Source organism: Chelon labrosus, assembly GCF_963514085.1.
Source record: "Chelon labrosus genome assembly, chromosome: 19".
Taxonomy (NCBI): Eukaryota; Metazoa; Chordata; class Actinopteri; order Mugiliformes; family Mugilidae; genus Chelon; species Chelon labrosus.
This window is the reverse complement of record NC_140352.1, coordinates 22,621,106-22,648,690: the sequence shown is the minus strand read 5'-3', so window position 1 is coordinate 22,648,690 and position 27,585 is coordinate 22,621,106. Positions and strand designations below refer to the sequence as shown.

At 43.3% G+C, this 27,585-nt stretch overlaps 2 protein-coding genes across 4 annotated transcripts in view; one reads left to right on the top strand and one right to left on the bottom strand.

The window, feature by feature from the left end:
* The first annotated feature begins 544 nt into the window (after window positions 1–544).
* nherf1a (NHERF family PDZ scaffold protein 1a) lies at window positions 545–18,914 on the top strand. The gene is made up of 6 exons (XM_084567428.1): window positions 545–1,365; window positions 12,643–12,813; window positions 14,507–14,660; window positions 14,777–14,820; window positions 17,744–17,842; window positions 17,925–18,914. Exons 1-6 carry the CDS (start codon window positions 895–897, stop codon window positions 18,108–18,110), a joined length of 1,125 nt encoding a protein of 374 aa, XP_084423554.1. The 5' UTR covers window positions 545–894; the 3' UTR covers window positions 18,111–18,914.
* A 1,050-nt stretch (window positions 18,915–19,964) lies between these two features.
* The window catches only part of LOC311504359 (CASK interacting protein 2), a 53,844-nt gene continuing 46,223 nt past the window's right edge, over window positions 19,965–27,585 (bottom strand). For all 3 annotated transcript variants that reach the window (XM_084567386.1, XM_084567387.1, XM_084567388.1), the window contains 7 exons: window positions 26,004–26,077; window positions 25,807–25,917; window positions 24,875–24,976; window positions 24,611–24,749; window positions 22,011–24,296; window positions 21,658–21,895; window positions 19,965–21,220 (listed from right to left, as the gene is read on the bottom strand). In XM_084567386.1, coding sequence (XP_084423512.1) covers window positions 21,124–21,220; window positions 21,658–21,895; window positions 22,011–24,296; window positions 24,611–24,749; window positions 24,875–24,976; window positions 25,807–25,917; window positions 26,004–26,077 — 3,047 coding nt within the window. In that variant the 3' untranslated portion in view covers window positions 19,965–21,123. The remainder of the gene's footprint in view (window positions 21,221–21,657; window positions 21,896–22,010; window positions 24,297–24,610; window positions 24,750–24,874; window positions 24,977–25,806; window positions 25,918–26,003; window positions 26,078–27,585) is intronic.

Genomic DNA, 27,585 nt, shown 5'->3' with positions numbered 1-27,585 from the left:
ATTGTCTGCTACATTTTATAACAAGCATGACATGTTACACAACTTAATGCAAGACTATTCAACATTAAGTAAACTGTACTGATTTAGTACTAATGTTTTACTGGAAGTCTTATCTTGTGTGACCATATATCTATGATTTCATATATTATATTACAGCTGATATAATAGCTGTGATTGTCTGTCTGCATCCAGAAAACTATCCTCAACTCATTCTAGCAGGCGTTTTAGACTTACACTATTACATTAGTTAAGGTAATAGTCCAGGAAAAAAACTACATGATTCAGTATTTTTCTTAGACGTTGACCAGACTGAGACCTGCTTCACTTCACTTTTATTTATGTATTTATTCACTTGTTTTTTGTTTACAATCGTGGTATTTATTAAAAAATCTTACAGTGAAAATGGTCCAGTTTAAGGATTAAAAGTCAAAAACATATTGGTATTTGGCTTTTATATAGTTTTATTGTTGTTGTTGTTTTTTGTTTTGTTTTTTTCATCTAAAAACAATGTAAAGGACATGAGCTCAGGGAAAGGGGGCACTGAAATCACTAACTTTACGGTATATCAGCTTTTATTTTGAAAATCGGTGGACGCCTGTTAATCTTGATCCGTGAGTTTGACAGTGGTTCCTTCGCCGAGGACGGGACGGTGGCGGATTGGAAGCGAAACAGAAGATTGCAACATATGCTCAGGGGTGGATCTGCGAAGAAGGCGGTAGGAGTGAAAACGCTAAGTTTACTGCGACTCACTTCAGCGGAAGTGGCGCTCTGGTTAAGTTAGCGTGCGCAGCAGGTGTCAGTTTTGTATGGTCGTTGTGTGAAGGTTCGGATAGTGGGGCTAAAAGTTTTCGTCGGTAAAAAAAAATAATAATAACAAATAAATAAAGCGGCAACATGTCAAACCTTCGACCCAGGCTTTGTGTGATGGAGAAAGGACCCGGTGGCTACGGGTTCCACCTGCACGGAGAAAAGGGCAAGACCGGCCAGTTCATCAGGCTCGTGGAGGAGGACACTGCCGCCGACGCGGCGGGGCTCCTCGCGGGAGACCAACTGATATTCGTGAACGGAGAGTCCGTGGAGGGCGAGAGCCACCAGCAAGTGGTAGCCAAGATACGGGCGACTGTCGGCGCTTTAGAGCTTATCGTGGTGAACAACGAAACGGCGGAACTGCTGAAGAAACACAACCTGAAATGCCGGAAAGAATTCGTCCATGAGGGGCTTCCCCTGCCCGGTGGGGACAGCGACTCAGACCGCGGGGACACGAACAGCAACGGCAACTCCAGGGAGCCCACTCCGGTCCAGCTTGAGAACGGGGATGCTTCCTCGGAGAAGTTGGGGAGGCTGAGTGTCAGTTCAAACACCAAGGTACGGTAAAGCACAGCAGCTTATTATTTTATTTAACTATTTAAAGTTGTGTTTCAGTAGTCTACGTCTGCCAGGTCAAAAAGGTCATCTGTTAAACTCCTGTCCTATGACAAGGAGTGGGCTGTTCATAAGAAAAAGGGGTATTTTCATCAGGATATCAGTATACATCACAATCTTGCAATTTTTTTTGAAAAATCATTTGACAAACATAGCCGCCGGAATTTACCTTGGGTTTCAGTGTTGTGAAACACCTTTAATCAAAGCGGCCATCACTTGCATTCATTTTAGCTATAAGCAGTTTCTCATTGGGGATACAGTTACTTGACAAAATATCTAATCAGAATCATCTGTTCGTACTAAAATTAGCGCTTCATTTCCTGACGCATGTGCTACTTTTTCTTGATCACCGATTTGCAGCACCACCTGCACTGACCCTAATTCATAGAAACTCATAACACTGCAGTATTTTGAGGCGAGCACTGTCAGATTCTTCCGCCGTGGAAGTCGGTCTTCTGTTAAGTAGCCCCCTTCCAGTGGTGGTGAAAGACTATGAGCTGGAGCAGAGAGGTGACACAACACAGTGAAATGTGCTCGGGCTGGACTCCCTTTCAACAGAGGCTTTGTCATAGAAGTGTCTGTCAGTCTCTCAGCAGCCCCGTCTTGAATTCCCTGTCAGGTTTGGCTTGTCAGACCAGAAGATCTGCCAAGTTGGATGCATGTCAGAAGAAGTGAACATCTCTTTTGGTGGTTTTACTATCATCTAATGGGATTTTGAGAGATATTTATTCACATACAGTGTCTCTCAACATTGTTTGAGATGGAAATAGTGCTATGGCTTTGTCACAGTTCTGGACTATTTGAAGGAGATTTGATGGTGGCGCTAGATACTTTGACTCAGTTATTTTGGTTTCATCCTAATCCTGGATCTTTGAAAGACAGAGCTTTTGTTGTTATTGTTGTGAAACAGTTTAGTAAGCTTAGTATTTAAAAGGGCCACAAACTTGGCAAGATTGTGTGGGCTTTTGTAGCCGTTTTATCCAGTGCAAAGTCTGGGCGCGATTTGTTGTGTAACATCACAAACTAGGCTGATTGTGGAGTCGTTCAGCTGTGTGGTGCTCTCAGCGTGAAATGAAGAATGACTTGGCCCCTTAATAGATAGGAGTGAAGGACCAGCCCAAAATCAACATACTGTAGATGGGCTGATAATGATTCAGCATCTTGCGCTGCAATAACCCAAATTTAGATGTCAATAGTTTAGCATTAGGACAAGAACTAATGATTAATCAAATAAGTTTTCTGTACGTATCAATTACTTGTAAAAGATTTGAAAGGAGAAAGGACCATGTCCATGCATGTTGTTGTATAAGTTTATTCATTAAATGAGTCATCCTTGGCAACCATGACATGAATCATTTCAGCCTTCAGGGGATCTTACAATGACAACAAAACTGAAAACCAAACACTAAATGCAAAGCTGTACGAGAAAAGTTGGAAATATAACAATAATCAACAGTTCAACAGATACACTACACCAAGGACAATCAACACACAAATATTAGAAAGATGAGTACTTGTATTGCTGAACACAACCATTAACTAGCCACAACAGGCCTTAAACATATGGTTGTGTAACTCCTGTACCATACTGCACTGTAAAGCCATTGACATATAAAGTGAAGGTGATGGACATTCTAGCCTCTGGTTCCCTAGGTAACCCTCTTGTATCTTTCCCACCCCAAACATTTCGTGAAACAAGCGGGACATATAAATATTGCCAGTCTATGAACGGTGCTGGCCTATGCTTCAGCAGTGACAATTCACCCACACATAGGCAGAGTCCAGCTTTTTGGATCAATGCCCAACGTTACAGGTTACCAGGAATTTTCCGTCATTGGTCTCCGTTTCAAAACAATGGCGCTCCACGCCCGTTGTTTGGTGGTAGTGGACAGTGTTTCCTTGCGGTAAACATTTGAGGGACAATGTGTTTGTGTCATATGTCAAAATAAAGTTGAGAATGGTCCAACTTGGGACGCACCCACTTTGCATTGCCAAGGTTATTTTTGCATTTATCATCGCTGCGCATTCCATGGTCTCTAGCTGCCACATTGCTGCTAGGCTCTCCCTCTGTGTACGCCCCTTAAGGACACCACAAGAAACAAGAGTTCTATACCAAGTTGTTGTTAAACTTTCAGTGCTGTAGGTATGGACATATTGTTCAGTAGCCACATGTGAATGGCAGCTGCTAGTGCGGCTACAACAACAGGTCCGCCGAGACTTGTGGGCAAAAAACGTGTCGTGTGTGGAGTTGGGCGTGAGTTGGATGATCAGGGAGAAGTCAAAGGCAACCAAAAGTAAGCACTATGTACATCAGATGGAAGGAGGGGGAAAAAAAGCCACTGCAAATGTAGAAAAGTGAAATGTACTGCCCATCACAATTTCACATGCTCCGACTGCTCATTTTCTCTGGCCATCAGTTCAGAACTCAAGGGTATTTGGTTTGAGGCTGCTTTTATAGGCTGCTCATGAGCCTGCCAAGAGTACATGAGTAAGACTGACATGATTTTCTCAGTTGGCTTGCTCTAAGTTTTTCATCCACGAGCCCTTGTGAGATATAAATGTATTAAGAAGCTCCCTACAGTAATTCAAATGGAGCTATTGACAAACTTCATTGCGCAACTCTCTGGTTAGTGTAGATCTTTGCACAGAAATGACGCACTTAAATAATAATTAACTAATTAGAGTAGATGGCATTTATATTCTGTCGGCTGCTCAGATGTTAGTGTAGCAAATGCTGGTTATGTGCTGGCCATGCCAACATTAAACCATGGCATTTTAATGGTAATAATAATTGAATGCATTAATGTAAAGGGTATTGGTAGAGCCATCACCAATCACCGTGAACATCGTCAATCACAACCCCCAGGATTTGTAGCTCTTGGTCTCTCTTTGCGATAGTGGCACCTGTCACTTCTCTAGCACTCTGACCTCCATTAAGTGGAAAGCTGCGTATTTGATGGCTGGGAGAAACCTTCAGCTACATTCCTGCCTGATGGGAAACTTGGCAAAGCATGACTGATGGTGTGATACTGGCCTCTGATATGAGCCTCCCAGTAGGATACACTTGAGTGGGCTAGCCAATGATGACGTGGAACCGGCCCGGCTCGTGGTTAAACAATAGTCCCTTTCACATGATTATCTTTGGTTTGACCATTTTTTGCACACCAGGGTTCAGTCACCAAATTAGTTATTTTCACAAAGTCTTCCAATCTAACTCTGCAGAGATTTCTTTATCTTGGGAGTCTAAGGCACAAGTTAGTGAGCATGTCATCATGTTATGTTACCATCCTGGCCTCCAGAGATTCAGCCCTTCACCACACCGGGGGCTGCCTATTGGTCACCATAGAGATCCTCAACAGCAGAAAGAGGCTTTGTCTGCAGTGTTTGCCTGTGGAGAAAGGCTTCTGGGCCAGAGAGGAAAAGAGAGAGGACTCTCACGCCTCAACAAGGAGACCATGCTGACCCTGAAATACATACACCCTCACTTAACACACACCGTCAGTAGGGCTGGAGTGAAGTGAGAATATGTGTGTGGATAAGAAAGGGCTGGCCAGAGGATTAAACAGCAATTTGTTCTGTATTTGTAGATGTGAAAATGTCAAACAAATACCACATAACATTCTGGTTTCGACTCCCGGACACCACACCTCTCTATCCTCTTTGTTTCCTTCTTGTATCCACGCTGCTTCTCATTGAAGATAAACAATATTCAAGAAAACTAAAAAGGATTATTTAGGGGTGTCTATAGATTAAAATATTTCCAGAATTAACAGACCATTAATACAAATTGATCACTTTTTTATTTTTTCATCTTTTGCCTAGGTCATAGTTATAGAAACTGTGTTAATTGCTAGATAAAAAAAAAAATAAAAATACTTTTTTTTGCACATACAAGAGTGAAAACTCAAACAAAATGAAAAATGTAACCAGAAGTAGTGTTTAGTGCATCTGGGCTGATGCTTCAGAATAACCATTATGGTCTTAAACTGGTCACATATTCCAAATCTAATTTCTCCTTCCATTGCCTCGCAAATGATAATAATTGGCAAATTTCATATTTGGCAGAGCAGAATAGAAAATAATCCCTGTGCTGAGACTGCTGACTTTTTGTTGGCTTCCCATTCATATGAGCACAGGGTTTGTGATGTTTGTAGAAATAGTCTGCCTGTTACAGGCGTTACTCTGTAATGGAAAACGGTTTATGGACTAGCACATATCATAAGATGAACGGACAAGTTGTTGCAACCTGGCATAGCCACAGCATCATAATTGCAGCCAGCACCGTTCCTGCTGGCCTTGCATGCTCCTTGCCTCTGCACAGTCTTGTATGCACTTACAAAGGAACTTTGATCCTCACACTCAGAATGAAGACCTTGAGGCTGCTGCTCTGATCCTTCCAAGGGATCATTACCTCAGTATTTCATAACATCTCTTATCACTTGGCTCTTATAAACCTGGGATAGGACAATTAATCTATCACTTTACTGATTCAGGAGGGGTGGACGCTGTAAAGCCTGATTACTGTGATAATACTCAGTATCTCCTATTGTTTATATCCTATTCACAGAATGTAATTATGATATAACGCCGATATATGAGGCACAGTCTTAAGTTGGCACTTATTTAACTGATTTAGATCATTACAAATGACTCAAAAGCTGAGCACAATGTGTTATTGAACTCATTTATGTGCTCTTAATGAGCATCTGATGATGCCAAAATGATAAGTCGATGAATAGAGTGTTTATATTGTGTTTGCCACTAAAATTAGTCTGCCTTGTTTTTTAATTATCGATTAACTGTTGAAGTCATTTATCAAGGGGAAATATGTCACATCCATGCTCCAGCCCCTCACATGTGAGAGTTTTCTACTGCCTTCAGCTGAACATCATCAAAATCTGAACTGTAGGTTCAACAAAACAAGCAACTAAAGGGAAATTTTAAACTGTATTTTTCTGGCAATAGATATGAGTCGGATAAAGAAGCTGCTGAACAAACATAATCACCCCAAAAGTTGTTGGAGATTTTAATTGTAACACTCAGAAGTTGTAGTTTCCCAGCACTTCAAGGATGTTTTATCTGTTCCATAGTCTCTATAAAAAATGATGCGTTAGCACTTCCTCCCAATGGACAAAACTGAAGCTGAAATATCAGTTCTCACTTCCTGCCTCACCACAAATGTGACCATTTTGGCCTGTGGTTAATGCTCGCTGTATGCATTAAAATGACTAGTAACTCCTAGTTGTCTTGAAGCTAGTTACATATCAGCTCTTTGCTTGGTTTCAAGGGCCAGGCATGCGATAACCTGATAACACATTTCCCTCCCCAAGCATTACTGCAGAGACTGTGTGAAAATAATGTCACAGCTCAAGATTGCAGATATATTTGCTTCACTTTTAGGGAGCTTTGAAGTACATTGTTATATACAGACTGCAGTCCATCCATTTCAGAGAGGGCTTCTGGTCAAGGTGCAAATAAGTCTAAAAATAAGTCCATACCATAATATTTGTGCAAAACAGAACAAGCGCACATGAGGAAATTTTCATGCTATTATTAGAGCTGGATGTTACGGCTTTGTGAGGGAGAGCAGTTTCTTTTTGTGGGCTGCCTTCTAAACTAACCATAAAAGCCCTGTTGACTCATTTGACTGAGGTCTGCACTGTATTGTTACTTATACAGCACATAAGAACATGTACGCAAATACACCCTGTTGATCATTAAAGAACATGTAGACAGAACACTGTTTCCATATCAGATTTTTGTCTTTTTGATCCTGAACAGTTAACAAAAGACCTCAGGAGACATTTCTATGAAATAGCTTTATTTCTACTAATGCTATTCATTTACAGAAAATGGAAGTTATCCCAGTGCCCGCAATGATTGCTATTTCTTTGGATTGCATGGCACTGCACCAGGCTCTTTGTAAGTCTCTTCACAACATCTCTGCTAGGCTGCTAGATCTTTTTGAACACTTTAATCTAAGTATTGTACATATTGCTTCTTTGAAGACATTTGCAGGACTTTAATAGTTTGCCAACAGCTGCATGTGGCACCTGTGTTGAACTACACAAATTTGTCCTTTGTTTTGACACATTTCTGGGCGACTTTAAGAAATGAAGTTGGGGTTTTCTTGTTACACTCCCCTAAGCTTAACTACCCTGATGTACTTACTGTAAGATGTCTTTGATGAGCTACTTGTCTAAGTAGCTGAGACATAACATGTGAGGGGCAGACTTGGAGATGTTTGTGATGTTGTATGAACCAATCAGTAGCAGGTTTTATTGCCGCATGCACTCACACAGACACACACTAATACAGTGCAAACGTGGGTCCACGCACAGACACACACACACACACACACACACACACAGCAGGTTCCTCTGTTAGCTGCGCTGAAGGGTGGAACTTGTGAGGAAACCACTTCCTGACCTCGTAGCTAGTTGCTATAGGGCTGAACCTCCATTGTTTGTTTTTGTCACAGCCAGTTAATGATAACCAGAAGGCTACATGTAATGACAGTCCTATATAGTTTGTTTTGATTATGTAAGCTAATAACGTCCTCGGACAATAAACACAAGGCTAAATGACAGCATGTAAATCAGTGTGCACAGTTGGTCAGTTTGTGGCTGAACACACACCAGAATACTCAGTCCTTTCACCCTCATTTGTTGCTGCTGCACGGCAATCCACACTATTACATATTTCACATACAAGAGTAAAGAGGGAGTTCAAGGATGAAATGGGTAATGATTAAGTAGAATTAAGCAGTCCTTAACACTTTGATTGTAAAAGCAGTTGCAACAAGTAATAAAACTATTAATAATCTTAGTTGTACTGTCTTTCAGGCGATGTTCATTTTTGACTTAATTTTTGCTTAAATTAGCATCTGTTGCCTAGATTATCAGGTTCCACCCTCTAGCTTTTTCAAAACTTTCAGCTACACCCCCTTGTGTTCATCAGCAAATGGAACTGTGTTGAGCATGAGATGAACCACATGTGATACTTAGGTAAGCACAGCAAAAAGCTGGTGAGTGTAATATTTAGTCACACAAATAATAATATTGGTAATGTGAATATATGAATACAGAATCAATAGAAAAGCAAAACTTTTTTCCATAAAATCTCATTTGTCATTTTTAAGTTTTAAGCATAATAAAGGTCTGTAATGAACAACAAATTGTTGTGAGGCCTAATAAGCAAGCCCTGCTATTTATTCTGCCAAGTTCAGTGTGGAGCAGTTTAAGTCGGTTGCACAATTCTTCCTGTGAACTGTGTACTGTGTGAGATGTAACAATCCCTCGACCCTTGAGTTGATTTTTTTTCAAGCTGCTGATGTTTGCAGCACTTCCACAAACCTGCTGAAGTGGTTCAGCAGAAACAGTTCTGTTCGCAGTAGACATTGAGCGGCCCTCTCATTGAGGTCGTTTGAGGTGTAGCGTTTATCTCTGGAATCGTGCCCCAAGATAGTCAGGTTTTTACATCACACACGCCCTCGGTCCAAGGTCCTCACCTACAACACAACCCTCATAATGAGGGACCAGGTTGAAGCACAGGATCTGATGTTTAACTACGGCGTGCTGTAAAACTATTAACCTTTGATATTGGACAAGCTTAGAGAATGTTTACAGTGGCTGCCTGCTGCCTTATTCCATCTCAATAAAACCAGGCGAATCCTGCATTCACGCTGCAGCTGCTTGTGGCAGATCTCAAACCAGATGTTGTTTCTATGTGGCTACAGAGTGTTTTTCACTCTACGGAAATTACAACAGTTTCTGTGGATTCCCCCTCCACAGTGCAGGTGATTCTTTGTAGCTGGCTGTTTGCTATTGGTATACTTGCAGATCATCACAAATGGCTGTCACAAATACTTCATTTTATTTCATTTATTTGACAGGGCAGTAGTAGTTCCCTAAAACAACTGGTCACTGTTAAGCAAATGTTACTGGAAAAGAAGGAAATACATTTTTTTGGGTCTGTTTTCATTGGTGAATTAATACTCATTTAGGTGCTCTAGTGAAGATCCAGGAGGATGGTTGGATTCAAAGTAAACCTTTGTGTGTGTGGTTATTACCATGAAAGAGTGGGTGACCATGCGGGTCACCATTAGGCCATATTCAATTTAATTTGATTCAGTTTTATTTATATAGCGTCAGTAACAATACAAAGTGACGCTTTACAGCATCCGGTCTGAAACCCGGCCTGAAACCCCCCGAGCAATTAAAAATAGTAAACGAAGCTCTAGTTAATTTAGCTCTAAATTGTACTTTTCCATGTTAACGTGACTCTGTGCTGGACTTTACCCTGTAGTTATTACTATCATGGAGTACTTGCTGTCACAGCACTGTTTTGCTGTGCATGCGGCTTTACTGGTAATGTGGTTTTCCTGTGTATGACAAAAAAAAACTCTCAATCACAAAGTAGGCCTCGAGTGCACTGAAGAAGATACACGTACAGACTGAGTCACACACTGCAGGAGCAACGTTTTAATACAAGACATTATCTCTGCCTCTCATATACTTTTCTCATGTGTGCTGCACCGTTGTAAAGAAGTATCTGTATTCACTCATCTCTCAGCTTCAGCAAACAGCTCTGCAGCCTTTTCTTATACGAGGATGATTCAAGACACAGGACGGCAGTCATGCGCACACAGCCACATAAAAATGAAAGAGTGGTTTTAAAGCTCAGCGTGCAGAGGCAGACCGTAACCAACCAACCTGTGAGGGCACCCACCTGTCACTCACACCATTAAATATTATTATTATTTTTATGAAGTTTAATACAGTTTATGCGGGGGAGCTATCGTGAACAGGGTGATTTAGTATGGAGACCGATACCAGGCTGTAAACATGTTCAGGTTCAAAATGCGACTGTTTCATTGCGGTCTGGAGCCCTGACTTAAGGGAGGTCCAGTTTTGCATCTGATCTTAAAACTTAGCTTGGCATGAAGTATCCCTAGCCCAGTCCATTATTCCTCTTCCACCTCCCTGCTGGGTGCTGACACCAAGCCCAGTCCTTTGCATCTTGGAGACCAGTTTGACAAAAACAACAGGCTTGATCCTGCTGCGATAGAGAGTGATCTGACCAAAAGCAGATCCTCTCCTGGGGATCCTAGTCCTAAGAAGAGAAAAAAGTGGAATAAAGTGGTAGTGGTAGTGTGATAGAGAGATTTGTAGACATAGTAAGCTAAGTATCTCTCTAACACTTTCCATTACAAGTAGATTGACCGGAGAGACAAAACAAAATTACGAGTGAAAGACAGAGGGGTGGCTGTTTATTCGTGGTCTTTTCTTGTGCCACAGGCTGATTCTCTGGTGCCCTGTGGTGCAGTAAATGGATTATAGGGTGCGCGTTCACCTGGTTCACATACTCATAAGCAGTTTCAAGTGTTTTATCCAGATCGTCTGTCTGAGCTCCCCCATCAGAGTATGAGGTGAGGGAAGGTCGCTGCAGTCCACTGTTTGTCCTACAAATATGTGTCTTCATATTTGATTCAGACACTTACCCCCCCTAGCTCAGGTTTTGGTTTCCACCGACTCCTGAGGAAAATAAAACAACTCAGGATTTAGCTCCACTATGTTTAGCTCCGCAGCTAGTTTCACTGCCTAGCAAGTAGTGTGCAGTGGGTTCTCCAGAGCTTGTGAGTGAGCCAAAACAAAGTACAGATGTGGTATGGAAAACCAAAACAATGAGCTGAAAGGAGCTAAAGAAATCATTTGGAGAGGCAAGGGGAATTGCAGAGAGAGAGAGAGGAGGGGGATGACTGTGTGTCCATCACTACGGGCAACAAGTGTCATCGGTGTGACTGTCTATATAAAAACCTCTGCCATTTACAGTGGTTCGGCCTCAAAGGCTAACGTCAGGGAACAAAAGCCTTGCTCACATTAAATGCCACAGGTTAACGGACTCTTCCTCCGCTGGAATAAGGCTGACCAAGTTTGTTTATAAAGTCCTGAATTCAATCCAGAGTTTCAGTTTATGACATATATGATAAATCTACCAATGAATGATTTGCATTGTATCTTAAAGAATAAGTAAAATAATTAATCAGTTCTTAAAATTGTTGTTGTCAATCAGCACATTGAAAATTGAGTGATGGATCTGTTTGGCTGCGCAATATGCCTAGAAGGTGATATGTAAATGTCCAAAATCATTGCTGTGTTCAGCCTTCCAGTGGTGAACTTTCCACCTGTTATATAATCCTCATCATATTCATTAACGGCTGTGGCTTTCGTTTGAAATGAGTGACTCCATCTAAAGGTTCAACTTGACTATCTCCTCACTTTAAGAACTCTCATTTAACCAAGCAGTTTCAACAATCATCAGCCAGGCCGATTTCATATAAACCTCTGGATCAATGCATAATCTGTTCAGACTGAGTGTCTGCGAGAGGGGAGGGTTGTCTTGAGTCAATGCTGAGGCTGCACTGCTTGGTCTTAAATGGTCACTTGGCAGGGAATCATTTACTGATAGCCGCTGATAACCGAGGATGTTCCACAGATAACAGTGCTTTTATCAGGTGGGTGGGAAACATTGACTTTATCAAGGCGCTCAGGTGCTCGCGATGCACATGTTGGCTGTAAAAGTTCCGAGTGTCACATGGATAGGCCGGTTTGTGCCAAGTGAAGAAATGAACACATGGAACCCTGTGGTACGCCATGCTCCACTTGGTACAAATTGTGATTCATATAATTAATGTCAGAAGAAGTTAAATGGCATACCCAAGCTGTAATTTAAAACAAACATGTAGGGATTGGACTGATGGAGACCGTCAGATTTAGATGTGAACTGTACCAGAGAAATGTGTGATTTCAGTGGGGTTGGCAGTACAAATGCACAAAGTCAAGCCAGTGATTTCATTTTTTATTTTTAAGTCAAGCTGCAGAAGTTTAAACAAAGAATTTTTGTTGTGTATCTCTCTATTTTTAGTTTTTATTATTGACTTTCTATCTCACTGTCATGATTTTAAATTGAAATAGTTATAATTCTAAATAACTGCTTAGTTTCTTATAGTTTTATACATATTCTATTTAATATGTTTCCAGGAAATACACTGAGCCAGGCTGATTAGACATTTGAACGCCACAATCCAAGTATCCAGCAGAGGAACGGAGGAATGGCTGCTTTTTATCAGTTCAGTTTATGTGTAAATGAACTGATGCAAAGAGACAACAAAACGTTACCCCTCTTTGAATGAACTCTTGCGTGTGTGTGTTCGTGTAGGAGGAGTGGGATGGCCCTCGGCCCCGTCTCTGCCACATGAAGAAGGGCCCCAGTGGCTACGGCTTCAACCTGCACAGTGAGAAGTCCAGACCGGGCCAGTTCATCAGAGCCGTGGATGAAGGCTCTCCGGCGCAGAGGTCCGGCCTCAGACCACAGGACAAGATCATCCAGGTAAAACTCAGCCGCTTTTTAACTGAACTGTGGCTGGGTTTCATTGTGTTGTGTGTGTGTGTGTATTTGTGTGAACTGTAATCCCATTACATCAGTGCGCAAATCCCAAAAGCAGACGGAGAGTGGGCGTATCTGTTAATGTGCGGACGTGTTTACTATACGCGTGCACGCAGGTGTGTTCGTCTGCATGCATCTGGATGTATGTGGGACGTAATGGAGAGACGTCGTCTTTGTGTTTGTGACCACCAGCCCCTCTTGCCGTGCTGAACATGGCGGGGTCAGAGTTAATCCACTTACCGCGTCTGTGGGCTGAAGTACAGTCTGCAGGGCCCCTCACGTGCAGGAGAGAACTAGAGTTGAGGAGTACCAGAACTGTATATACAGAGAGGTGGAGCTTCACAGGAGAGCATAAAGATCGAATAGGTCAGTTGTTTGGAATGTGGTGGTGAAACTTGTGCGTGGGGCAGAGAGTTTGTACAAAGGGTCACCAGCTGAGTCTGCTGTACCACCTGGTGATGTTCACGACCGGCGTGGGAGCTGGTGAGACGGAGAGATTCCTGACGGTGTTCCCTCCTCCAGTCTTCCTCCCACTGGAATTCCTCAGTGACTTATCTCCCTGGGTGCGTGATTAGTTCCCTCTCAGGGAGTACACCATGCCCTGTAATAACAGCATTACCCAACAGTCTCTGTCACCGGCACCATCACTCTGCTGTCAGGTATCAGGAAATGCAGGACTCAGGAGTTTTTCTTCCCATAAAAATGACCACGATTGACTTATACGTGGTTATATACGGCCCTGTGTGAATGCCAGCATCCATGTGAGTCCACAGCGGTCCAGAGAGAGTCTGGGTTGCGTTGGCTGTACTGCATGAAGTTCAATGAGTGCGTGCTCACGTTTGGGCTGGCAGGAGACCTCGATACAGTGTCCTCACTCCCCCACCTCTGCTTCAATTGAAAAAGAACGTGTTACGCAACAGTAGAAATAAAGTGCTCTGTCACAGCATGTACAGTATCGACCTGTGCTATGGAGAGCCAAGTATAACATAAACCAATAAACATTATGAAATATGCTATTGTTAAGTATATAATGACTGAGATACCGTTTATTAAACTATTAAAAATCAACTTAACAATGTTTTATTGTTTTAGTGGAGTGTTTTTGTCTGATGTATGTAGACATAAACTGGTAGAGCTTCATTTTAATGTTGTAAAATCTTAAATTGGATGTTTAATGACTTTACTGAAGATCTGCTTGGTAATGTCTAAACTCTAAATGAAGAGTAATTTCAAGTATCTCAGCTATAGCTGGGTTTTTGGAGTGGAGCTGTAGATGCAGCAACCATTGCCATTCCACATTACCGTCCAGCATCTCCTCTATCTGCAGTATCTATGTACCTACAGTACCACAGACAAACTAGTACCGCCATGTTGTTAGGAATTCAGCACTGACTTGGTACCAGAGACTCTGTTCTTGTGACATGTAGAAGGAAGTGCAAGAGACTGACTTCCAGAATCAAGAAAGCAAACTAAAATAAGGCAGCCGAAGCTGTGTTGGGCAGGGATTTGGTGGATTTGGTGGATTTGGTGGTTACAAAACAGAGCGAGACTTCCAAACATGTGCTGTAAACCCGAAAACTGAGCCCCAGAGAGACGTCTCAGGCTCTGAGCCAAGTTTCTCCTGCTGCCTCCTCAGGTCAACGGCAGGCCGGTGGCTGACATGCAGCACTCAGAGGTGGTGGCGGCCATCAAAGCCGGAGGAAACGAGACCAGGCTGCTGGTGGTGGACGCAGACACAGAGGACTACTTCAAGAGGCGCAACATCGAGCCCACTGAGGATCACGTCAGCGGTACCGCACATTCTGCTTTGTTGTTAAAAGACGGGGAAGATGGTTTTAAACACCGTGAGACTTGTGGATGTAGATGTGGATGACTGAGGCTGTCATGTCTTCTCTTCCCCCTGTAGGATCTCTTCCTGAGCTTGTGTCAGAGAAAGCACCAGAGGATGAGGTGAGGACCGCTGAGCACACACACACACACAACACACACAAGCAGACAAAGTCCCGCTGATCCTCTCTGGAGATTCCTAGTAGCAGATTAAGGGTTCTGGATCTGGACAGTGTCGTGTGACTGCCTTCACATTTCCTCTCAGGGCTCAACTGTATCTCTAAGACACACACTGAGACTGAGCTGGACCGATAACGGTGTTTGTGTTTGTGTTTGTGAGGGATGGGGGTATATTTTCACTAAATACACCAGTGCTGTGACTACTTTTAAATCAGGATTGCAGTATTTCAGATATTTCTCAAATATACTGTATACAGTGTATAAAAATACACATGTTCAGACACTCACAATGCTTTGTTGTGTTTAATCCACAACGGCAGTTCAAAGTGTGTTACCTGGCGCATTAAAAAGAATAAAAGTAGTACAACAACAGTGAAAGGTAAATGAAAAGGAATAAAATAAAAAAAGATGAAAACATGATGGTTTCTTGTGGGTGCTCCAGCTTCCTCCCACCGTCCCAACACGCGCTGGTTAGGTTCCATGGTGATTCTAAATTGGCCGTAGGTGTGAGTGTGAACGGTTGCTTGTCTGTTTGTGTGTTAGTCCTGTGCTAGACTGACCTGTCCTGGGTGTACCCTGCCTCCAGCAACAGGTAATGAATGAATGACACATGAAATGACACATTGTGTTTTTTTCTCCACACAAAAACCCCACAGATTGTTTGTGGCACGTGTATTTTAGATTTGTGTTGAAGTGGCTGCTGTCTGCTACGCATAGAAGAAAAATTCTTTCTGATGGGGCCATTGTTCTGACCATGAGGCAGTTTTATTCTGATTAGTGGAACGCTGGTGTCCATGTAAACGTGAGGAGCAGCAGCCTGATCACTACGGGATCTGCTGAATGAACAGAAAGCAGCCGACGGCGGCAGCTGTGTCCAATCCTCCGTCGATGCCACAGACACCGTCACGCGTTGGCGTCCGACGCGGGCTGCTCGGCGGTGACCACAGACTGTTTTCACAGACTGACCATGAGCGGAATGCTCCTTTAATGAGCACGGCGCGGCGGACTTTATCAAAAGCAAACACTCCTGGAGGAAGGAACGGCAGCACTCCCCTCTCCTCCACACGCACACTGACAACATGGGAAAAGTGGATTGGCCCCTCTGGTGACATTGTGGCTGACCCTTCGCCATGGCAACGGGAGCTCACCACTCGCCGCCCCGCCCCCCCGTGTCCTGGAGGATCATGGGATTGCGGTGGCTTTAAGTTGAGGATTATGCTAATGAGATGACTAACAAGCTCCGTTCACACACTCTCACATGCAGGCAGAGAGTAGTCCTGCAGCAGGACAATCCCTCATTCAGCCACGGTTACATAACGCAGCTTGGTACTCACTGTGACCTCTGACCCCAGCGATGTGGATGCCTCTGATTTACATTATTTAATGCAGATGAATGTTTACTGAAACGCCCCTTCTCAGATAGTCTAAAGAGTTTCAAGTCAGGAGGTGAAATAGAACAAAAGCAAACTCTTGTCCAGTGTTTGTTTAACCCTGCTTACAGAGGCCTGAGGTTATTTTTAGCAGAGCAGCTGCTCCTAAATGAGAGTTTTTCATACGTGAAGCGAACCACGGACAACGGATGAGACAGGAGCACTGATGTGTGTTAATGTTTCAACAGTTTGTCCACACAGACCAGTGCTGACACAGCGCTGCTGCTCTGAGCTCAACAGGCTATGCTGCCCCCTGCTGGACGACCACTGTCATCCACCTTAGACTTCACTAGTCCCTGCTTAGGGGTGTCTGCCTTTACTATACAACAATCAAATTAGATTTAACAAGCGCTGAAATAACTTTAGAACGTTTTATAAAAAGGTTAAACATGCCCCTTTTAAACTAATTATGAGAGATTTGCTGGTATGGGGTTTCTGAGTTATAATGGAGATAATATAGGCTTTCACTCTGAGGACCAGCTCATCCCAGACCATGTCAGCTGTGTTTAGGTTGGTGTTGTGGAGGTCAGGTCATCTGATGCACAGTCCACACTGAGGCTGGAGGTGTGTTTGGACTCTGCCCAGCTGAAGAACTTATGCCACTAATCTCAAAGCAGATGGTTATGGTCAGATTGGGACTCTTCAGTCCGCTGCTCTAAGATCTGTTTTTGTGTTTCCAGACCAAACCGTTTCTTCTTAAACTGTGTTGAGACTGCGGCCTAATTGGTTTCGTTGCTTACATGAGATATTCAGAACAGTGTTGTTATCTGAAAGTGATCCGCTCGGATTTGTGTGTCCCGACGTCACGGGTCTATCTTTATAGGTTGCTGTGGCAACAACCTGTACAGAAGCTTACCCTCAGTGTGCCAGCAGTTTGCTTCAGTTCTCTGTGCCGTCCATGTGGCTCTGCTGGTAGCAGCCTGGACTCACTCTGGATTATCATTATGTGTCACTTTTTAACAAGTGACTAAAAGGATCTAGTTCACCAGAGAGTCTGGAGTCGTCATCAGAATCAGTTCCCTCATTGACCTTTATGTCTCAAAGCTGTGATGGACTGCTGTTTTTCTTTACTGCATTGAGAGGTGGTTGAACAGGGCTCCAACACAACACAACTGATTTACTCAAACACAATTCAACCAGTTAACTCTTAACAAGGCTCAGATGTTAACAGGAAACCACTCCAGGTGATGAAATGTGATGATATTACTTTCTGTCTGTCATGTTGGTTTGTGGTCTACCTATGTGTTTATATCGGATTGACAAAAACATTTTCATATAATATCAGAATCCTTCACTAAAATGTAGTGAAGATCTTCCTGCTGAGCATAACTAGAGGTAATTTCAGGTGACTTATTACCAGGAAGTTGCTTGTGTTTGATAATTTGTGTAAACCGACCGTTAAAGCTTAACCAGTGTGTGTGTTGTGTGTTTGACAGGCACCAGCTCACAGGAAAGTGTCTGCGAGCCCCTCGGCCTCCAGTGCCTCGTCCAGCACCTCCCTGCCAGCAGAAACCAGCCCCACCCCTCCTCCAGAGGTCAGTGTAATATAAAATGTGTTGAGCAGTCCTTAAGCTCAGTCTGAGCCACAATAATGACGCTGTGTGTGTGTGTTTCTAGATTGAGAGAGCCTCCGAGAGAGCCTCCGAGAGAGCCTCCGAGCCCCAGCCGGCCCCTGTACCTGACAGCCTGGGTCTGGGCTTGTCACTGGCTCAGGCCAAAGAGAGGGCCCACAAGAAGCGGGCCGCCAAGAAAGCCCCGCCCATGGACTGGAGCAAGAGGAACGAACTGTTCAGCAACTTATAAACACCTTCTCCATCGCCATCATCCTCTTCATCACGTCTGTGGTCTGCAGAGTGCTCTGTGCTCCCCTCTAGTGGAGGAAGCAGAGATAATCAGCCTCTGGCCTCCATGTGTCTGCACTCTGGATTTCACTGCCTATGAAAGACACACGGCTCATTTAAACAGTGTTATATGATGATTCTGATGTTTTAATTTAGGTTCGCCTCTTTTCTGTCTTTCATGTTTTAATGATGCCAGCATCACACACAGGAATGAATGTTAATATATTAAGAAGAGAAGACCTAGTAATGTACAGTTTCTCACACGAAAAGGAGAGCAGAAGGAATAACGGGGCAGAGGGAAGATAATTATTGGGAGATTTTTTTGTCACAATTTTACATTTAGAATGAAATGGAACGTCCGTTTTCTGTCCGAATGTCCCAATGAAGCATGCTGAGGAATCGCTCCGTGTCTGAACACCAGCAGCAGCCGTCTCAGAAGGAGCCGAGTAGTTTTCCTCTGTGTTTGTCCTCCACAATTGCTACCCTCATATCTGATTCAAAGACCAGACAGATTTATTTTTTTTCATGTTGCTCTTGATAAATTTGTACATAAACAAATAGGTGATTTAAGAGCAAACTTTATTTTGACTGACTCGAGGAAAGTAAAGTTATTGATTCCATTGAAATCGCTTGAATTTTAAAGCTGTTGGTCTGAGTGGCATCTACCCTCGGGCTTTGGTGGAAATGAACAGTATGTAACTGATCTCTCTGTGCTATTGGATGTATTGATGAGCATTGACAAATATAGCATTTGGATCAAATGGAACCGAGTCTGTTTTTAATGCATATCATCGAAGTTGGAAACAACTGTTCTAATATAACACATTAGTTTTCACTAGTGTACCTAATGAAGTGGCAAACGAGTGTATGCCAGCTGTCTCTAAGTGCTTTTTCAATACGTGCATGAAATATCTGAGAGGGAATGAAAGAAAATGCTGTGTGCGCAATTGAGCTGCATCTAAAACAGACTTTTCTTTCGTTGTAAATAGATCTGGACAAAACACACTTCTTTGATACAAACTCTCTTTTTAATGATCTTCAGGATGATACAGAACTCAGCTGAAACCATTAATTAAACGTAACAGACATCCATCAAAACAGAACCAACAGTGCAACAGCTTGCATCTTAAAATGTTAAAAAAAAACATGCCAACCTTCTCAGTAACAATTTGGGAGAGAAACTTGAGCACCGTTTAAAAAAGAAAGAAAAAAAAAAAAACATGGAGTGCAAAAGGTTAAAGGAATAAAGATGGCTGTGGGTAATGGCTTTTGTTTACAGAATGAGTCAGTGTCACAGAGTCAGTGACTAATATCAATATGTTTGGACAGTGACTCCTCTATAAGGTTCTATAAGGTGCATGAAAAGGACGAAGGAGACGGGCAGGTACAAAAATCAAGTCATGGCTTCAACACTGGTGATCCTGATTAACTTCTCCACAGTCGCATATTTAATGAGACCGGGTGGAACTGTAGGAAAATTCGGTCACTGCAGCAGTAAATAGTAAATCATCTTGTTCAAATATCAAAACAAGAAGCAAACATCAACACTGGATAGCTGATTTGGCTAACTGTGTTTGTAAGACAGGTCCCTGTTGTTCTATGGAGTGTGGAGCATGCTAGGGTAGAAACACATAAGTGGACATAGGGGCAATAATACTAGATGTTACCCCCAAGAGGCATTAGACAATAGCCAAGGGGTTAACAGAATGGAATTGGAACACTCAAGTTTGTTCTTTAAACATATATATATATATATATATATATATATATATATATATATATATATATATATATATAATATCTGATAAACTGTTAACGTCTTTAAATTAAAAAGAGATGTCTTAAAATTTCAATGAGAAACTTAAAAGTGTAAATCTTAAAGAAATTTATTATGTGAAAATGAAATATGATCATTTGTGAATGTTAAAATATGTTGACTTTCAAGGCATTCTGAAAGTTAATGATGTAATTCCAATTAAAAATTGTTGAATTACAAGTTATTTTTTGTCATAGTGATAATAAACTGATTTACAGTTACTCTTTAAAAATATATTTGTTACATTTATTTTGGCACCCTCCAAACTCCATATAAACACAATGTCTTGGTTCAGTCACAGAAGGTTGGCCTCACCTGAAATGCTTTGGCCTCTGTTGAAATGTTTTAAGACATCTCCTGTTCTCTGGAGAACAGTTTGCTTACGGCGCCCCGAGGCAAGCTATGAAATGTTTCAAACTGTAGCTAAAGAACCACCTCAGTCGTGTGTTTTCTCTGACGGTGAGAGTGCTTCAAAAAAAAACAAAAAAACACTTTGGTTCAAACCTGTCAAATCTCTAGTAGAAATGAATGGAATAGCACATATATGGAATATGCTGCATTTAATACATTAAACAAAAATTTCCCCATGTTATAGACAATAAGCAGCAATATACTATATATGTATATATATATATTTATATATATGACAAGGATGCTAATATACAGTAGAATGTTTTAACAGTGAATCAGTCAACTCCATTTTGTTAAAAAACAAACACAGAAGTATAAATATATTCAGTATAAAGCTATCAGACTACACACAGATCCAGAGCCACCATAGGCTCATCTATACATTTACAGGTACTGTGAATAAAATGGACCCTCATTCCTTTTAGTGATACTGTAACAGCTCAGCACACATCTGGAAGCTGATCTTGCAGCTGCTGTTTGTTGTCGTTCCAACAACATTCCCAGGTGTGTGTCCTAAGGCGAAGTGCTCGCGTTGAAAGTCTGGACGATATTGAGGAGAAGTTGTGCAGAAAATCCTCAGATGTGAACTTACTGTTTCATCCAGAGTCCCGAGGAGGTGCCGATCTCGGCGGTCTCTGTTCCTTCCTACATCAAAGGTTCACCGTGACCCCTTTCTGCTGGCAGTTTTCTTTCTGTTGCTCCCTTGAGAAACAATCCTCGTCTGTATGTAGTGGAGAAGATGGGACTGTCAATCCAGCATGGCGTCCAGCTGGTCAGCCAGGTCGTCGAACATGTTGCCGATGTCGTCCAGAATATTTCCTGCCGCCTTCACTGTACTGCCGCCACTAGGAAACACACAGGATAATGTTGTTATATACAGGCTCAGGGGATGATTCAGATACTGCAACTTGTTAAAATATTACTTTTGAACACCTGTAACACCACAGTCCAAAAAAAAGTAATGCATTTGACCTGGGAACATGTGAAGTACACGAGTAAGACACTCTATTATTGGCTCCATCTTACACGTGACTCACATACAGAGCTAGTAATGTAATGACAATGTGATGTAATAGTGAAAATGTTTTTGCTGAAATGGATTCAGAACACCAAAATAATCATCCCTTGGTATTGCTGCTATAGGCCTAGGCTGCTGGGGGACTTCCCATAATGCACCGAGCACCTATCCTATCCTCTCTTCTCTAGAGATTTTCGTACGGATTCTGAAACTGCGATGGTGCTACGGCCTCCGCCTTGACTATACCGATCTAGTCGTCCTTACCTGTCCACACTGCTGTCCTGCGCCAGTTTGTTCTCCACCACTTTGAGAGCAGCTTCCAGCGACGTACTCGTTTGCTCCAGTCTCTTCTGAGCCAGCACCTCCAGACCAGCCACATCAGCCCGGACTACCTCTGGTTTTCCTACCTGTGGCGGCTGTGCAGGCGTGGGGTAGCAAGTGATCGGTGCCGGGGAAGACGGGGCAACAAAGGCAACACTCTGCGCCATGCTGAGATTTGGTCCTGTGGGACAAGGAGTGTTATGTGACTATAGTGTGTTAAATAAGTGTACTGTAAAGAGATGTTAGGAAATTAGAAAACCTTAACTTAAGTAATTGTTCTTAATCATATGTGTTACCTGCTGTTGACACACAGGCAGTGCTGGGATGAGGGAGTCTTGTCAGAGGTAAAGCAGCTCCTTTCTGTGGACTCTCTGGTGTGGACATGACTGTCTGTGGGTGTTTCACAAGTTTAGGGCTAGGTATACACATCTGGGTATGTCTATCTCCACCTAGCTTTGGAGGGACCGTGTGAATCTGCACACTGGTGAGTTTAGGAATGGCCGTGTGTGCGCTCGGAGAAACAGTCTTTTGAGGAGTTGTCGGTCTGCTGTTAGGGGGCTGTTTGAGAGGACTGGACGGTTTTGAGAACACCGGCGGCTTCGTGCCTTTTCCCATGGAGCCTACTCTTTGAAAGACATAGTCTGGCCTCTGAGCTCCGCTGTCAGTCTGAGTGCGGATGTCATTTTGCGAGTAGAGGCTGTTGGTTGGCAGGTAGTTGTCATCTCTGTTGGGGGTGGTAGCCTCCTCGGGTGTGGACGCGTCTTTGTCCTTGGGTTTGTGACGTCTCTTCACCGTGTCAGACTCTTTCAGATTGAACTCTGGGAGCTCCAGGCTGTTCGGGGTCTTGATCGGACCATCCGAAGGGGTCTTAACTTCAGCGTCTGCCCGACCAACTACTGCTAATCTGGGCCTCTGTTTGATAGTGAGGTTGCCTTCTTCAGCAAAAGCTAGGTGGGCCACAGAGTTGTGCATTGGTGATGCACTACCATTCTTAGATATTCTTTCAGTTTTCTTTGCTTTCTCTTTCTCTTCAGATGCTCCCTGTGTATTCCCACCTCTTTGTCTGTCAGTGTCTCCTTCTGGCTTTTCACTCCCTACCCTCCTTAGGCCACCCAAACCCAAGGCGGGGACAGGTTTGGACTGCTGTACAATGTTCGGGGAGGAAACCGGGCTGAAAACAGGTGGAACAGGGACAAAGCTTGGTGGCATATCTATCCTCCTTGATGGGCTGCTGCCGCCGCCCTCTAGCTTGGCCGTGATGCTCCTCACGCTGCCCGCACTCTCCGTCTCCACCCCTCCCTTCACCTCTGGCTCCACCACTTTTCCGTTACCTGGTTGGCGAGGAGGGCTGCCGCTTACCGAGCTCATCCTCTTCGGCGGTGGGGGCGGGGGGCCTTTGCGTCGGGAACGCACGGCGAAGGACTGGCTGCGGCTGATGTGACGCTGAACGCCTGAGGCACTCGTGTGCCCGCGTCCCGGCCTGCGCGACAGGGTGGCGTAGGATGGCATTGCTACGGAGGAGGCGGAGGTACAGGGGGGAGCGAGATCATCGTCTTCATCCGGCTCCCCATCAGACAGAGCGTAGCGAGTCAGGCTTTGGGCACGCTTCTTTTGTGGGCCCCTCTGGGTGTCCTTAGGTTGTGTAGGTTGGGGTGCCAGAAGTGGGACAGCTCCAGGCAAAGGCTTGGTGAGCACTCGTGGAGCCCCGTTAATACCTCCTGACTGAGCATGGAGGTAACTGAAGGACTTCTGCGTGGGTGAAGGCTGCGGTGATGGAGAGGATGGGGACGAGGGAGGGTGGTGCTGGGGGTGATGCTGGGGGTGGTGCTGGAGGTGGTGCTGGGGCTGGTGCTGGGGCTGATAAAGGCGGTTAGGGGACTGGAAGTGTTTGGCCTTAGGTGGGACTGCAGGGTAGGCAAAGCGGGGCATCTTGCTGGGTGTTAGCGGAGGCGTGAGGGGGGAGAAAGGGAGTTTGTTAGGTGTAGCAGACCAACTCTGGTGCTCCCACATCTCTGTGGGCCGCTGTCTACCTCTTCCTCCAGGACTGCTTCTTCCACGCTTCGCCTCCTCTCCTGCATCACTCCCCAGACTCTCTTCAGAACGGCTGGACGTCCTGGCTGAAGACTGCGTGGCTTGGTGATCCTGAGAATATCCCGATTTTGAATTCCCGGAATTCCCGGAATTCCCTGAGCCCCGCGAACGCATGCCAATGCTCTCCTGACTCACTGACATGGCCGTTATCACAGCAGCGGACGACACACCCCTGATGCCAAAAGCCTCAGCAGCTCCTCCTCCTCCCACCTTGCCCATCATAGCGCTCTGCAGCTCAGCGCTCAGCTCGCTGTCCTGGAAGGAGAGGAGAGTCCTAGGGGTGCGAGGGGAGGGGCAGCAGTCATCGGTGGGAGTGTCCAAGCGTGCATGAGTGTGCACATTCTGTTGCGGCGTGTGTTCGATGGCCACTAACTCCAGAGCAGCCGGCGGCTTTCGCCTGAGAGTTCCACCTCTGGTGCTGTCGCCATGGATACGAGAACGCTGCAAGTCGCACAGCCGCTTCACAGCTAACATTAGCTTCTTCTGGTGGCCTGAAACACACAACACACACTGTCATTACTGTATATTGATACAGAGCGCACAATGCTTTAAAGGAAGACTTGCATATAACTTTTTTACACAACAAAAAGAAGCATTTTCAAATGAGAACTGTGACACAATGTTTCACATTTTATGTCAACAAAAACTTGCATTTATTTAGTAGACTTCACTCATTTTAGTCTTGACTAAACTAACAAAACTCTAATGAATAAAATTTAGAGAAGGTGATGAGCAAAACAGGAATAGCTTTGTGGTTTGGGAAGACAACAGACATCAGCTAATTTAATAGAAACATTGTCTTCACCCAGTTTGATGATGCCAATTTCCTGCAGGTCCTCCCAGGTGATGTCCTTAACGATAGTGATGGAGTCGTAGCCATTGTCACACAATCTCTTCTGGTACTGAGGCAACCCAATCACGCTCAGCCACTCCCCCAGGTCCGACTATAACAACCAACACACAAAGGCAATAGAAATGGGGGAAGGAGATTTTCAAAGTAGTTCAAACCAATCCAAACAGCTCATGAATATTTTAACACGTGTGAGGGATGGCAGAAGTGATTTCTCACAGGAATGTAATCTGGCAGCCATTCAGGGATGCTGAGCTTGCCAATCTCCATTGAAATCTTCTTTCTGTGGCCTGGTTTTGTCACTCCAATTGCTGTGAGATCCTGAAGGACAAATATGTGAATGAACAATTTATTACAATCAGTGATGAGCAAAACAAAGATCCTGTAATTTACAAATGATTATGATAGTGCTAGAGTTAGTTCTTTGTCTTAAAATCAAAACATGTGGTGTGTACCAGCTATAATGCAACAAGACGAATTTAGATGGCATATTGTGAAACATCGTGTTCTTATTCAGATTCAGATTCAGAAAACTTTATTTGTCCCCGGGGGGCAATTTAAGGCACAAGTGAGCAGCTTAACGTGCAAGTACAGACATTTTAAGGTGCAAAAAAAACAGAAACAGAACAAGATACAAAATACAAAGTATATACAAGTTACCATGCCATAAATGTTATGACTATCCAAAATATCCATATCTTAGTGAAAATGAAGAAAATTAGTGTTTTAATACAAAGTGACACCTAGTTGCAGACCTGTAGGAAACTGCTGTCAAAACACTTTTGAAAATGGGCTACGTGTAGTTGTTGTTGTTGTTTAATGAAAAGTGAGGTAACAGATTCCTAGTTGTGAGGTAGTTTAACCGTGTGGTTGTTGCTCAGTCGGCACTAGCATGCTAGCTAGATTAGTATATCATAGTAGATGATTAGTTGTTGATTGACGTGCTGAGCAGTATGCTGCTTGTTGTGCTGTCTACTGGTTCTTGTTGATGCTGTTAGCAGATGATGGTAGCTAATGGAATAGTAATAGTGGTGCAAGTCAAGTCAAGAAAAAGCCCTTTTCTTGGTAGTGTATAATGCAGAAAAGTCTGGCACTAATTTATAAATGCTACAAATCCACACACACACATACACACACACACACACACACACCTCAGGGGTCATTCTGCTGATGGTGGGCACATCGTATCCAGCGTTGATGAAGTTGGACGTGTACTGCTCCAACTGGAAGTCACATAACCACTGGTAGATGGCTTCAGAGTCCTAATGACAGAGAGGGGCAAGACAAATGAAGCCGCTCTGATGTTCGACACGCAAACTTGCACAACCTCTCCTATCAGTCAACTCACCTTGCCCTCCAGAAGCTGCTCTGGCCTCACAAAGCCTTTCTGAGGAGTGCCGTTGACCTGCCGACGGGAACCACCTAAAAAATACACATGATCAATCCTACAGGAAGACACCAGAAAGAAGAAATACAACACATGCCAGGCCAAAGATAGAACAAATACTTAACAGTAACCAGTTTCTAGTGTGTGTCCCATGAGAAATTGGAGAATAATACAAAAATAATGGCAAGTGATCAATACAACTTTAATTATCCATGTCATGTTGAATTAGTATTCTCCAGGCAGCTGTCTGAGTGTTAGGTCTCTCCAGGTGAGTAAAGGTGTGTTATCTACAAGATCTGGACACACTCTTCACTCATCTCCTTAAAGTCATGACACATAACCACAGATCTCTGAGGAATGCACATTTCCCGAAATGTTTTCCACCTTTGCTTCTCTTTTTACCCCATGGCCAACGTTTTAATTGGCCCCCGTTTTTTTCTTCCTCATTTAGTCATCTTTCTTGGCAGCATCCGCCAATCTTTTAATTATCACACTTTGAAATAATTGTTTTGTCAGTTAGTTTGTCAGTCTGTGATGTTTTTTTTTTTTTTTTTGTTATTTGTTATTCATGCTCCAGTACTGCTCTCAAGTAATCTATTTCCTGAATGGTACATTCCTAAATGTTCTGCACTAACCTTGGAGCCCAGGTGCTATGCTATGGTCCTGTAGCTGTTTGGCTAAACCACACAGATTTCTGTATCATCATAACAACACGTCACTACAAGGTAAAATTGTAAACTGCCCCTTTTATCTAGCATATGGCTTTTATTTTTTTTTGTCATACCAATTTATAAATTAAAAATACAGATGTCGAAAGTATATTACTTTAAAAAACAAAACTTGCGTGCTCATCAGTCTGGCTCGCTCTGTAAAAACACTAGTCGGCAATGTGTCTTTTCTTCCTGCTTCACTTTCAACAATGGTGACTGAAACTTTCACCGGAATATCGCTGAAGACGAGTCATACAAATGTTTGTATGTCCAAACCTCCTCAGTCAACTTCTACTCAATGTGTTCCATCTTTATCGATCCAAGAAGCAGGCAGAAATACTAAAGTGGAAACACAGTATTACCAAGCAGACACGTAGTTATGTTTCTGGGGAGGTGCACACTAGGGTCTGGGCTGACGCCATAGCTACAGCGTCAAATTGACGCGGAGGTATACACCAGAGGTGAAACCCAGCTACATTTGCAAAAGAACTGAAGGCCAGACGAAAGATTTAGTATTGTTGGATATGGACACCCAAGACTGCCATTATCATTATCATTACAAACTATTTGAACTACCTGATTATCTATGTTTCCATTGTTTATGCTAAGCTATGCTAACCACCTACTAACTCCAACAATTCTTTATCAACAGCCAAGACATTAGAGTGGCATTTGTCTTCTTTTATAAGCATTTGAAGAGAGAGAAAGAAAGGAAATATGTGTTGTTGTTTTTTTATTACTATTACTACTATTTTATTACTTTTAAGTTGGTGCAATAACAAAGAACCCCAGGGTTTCTGTACTTTTCATTTGATCTCTCTTGGAGCTATATT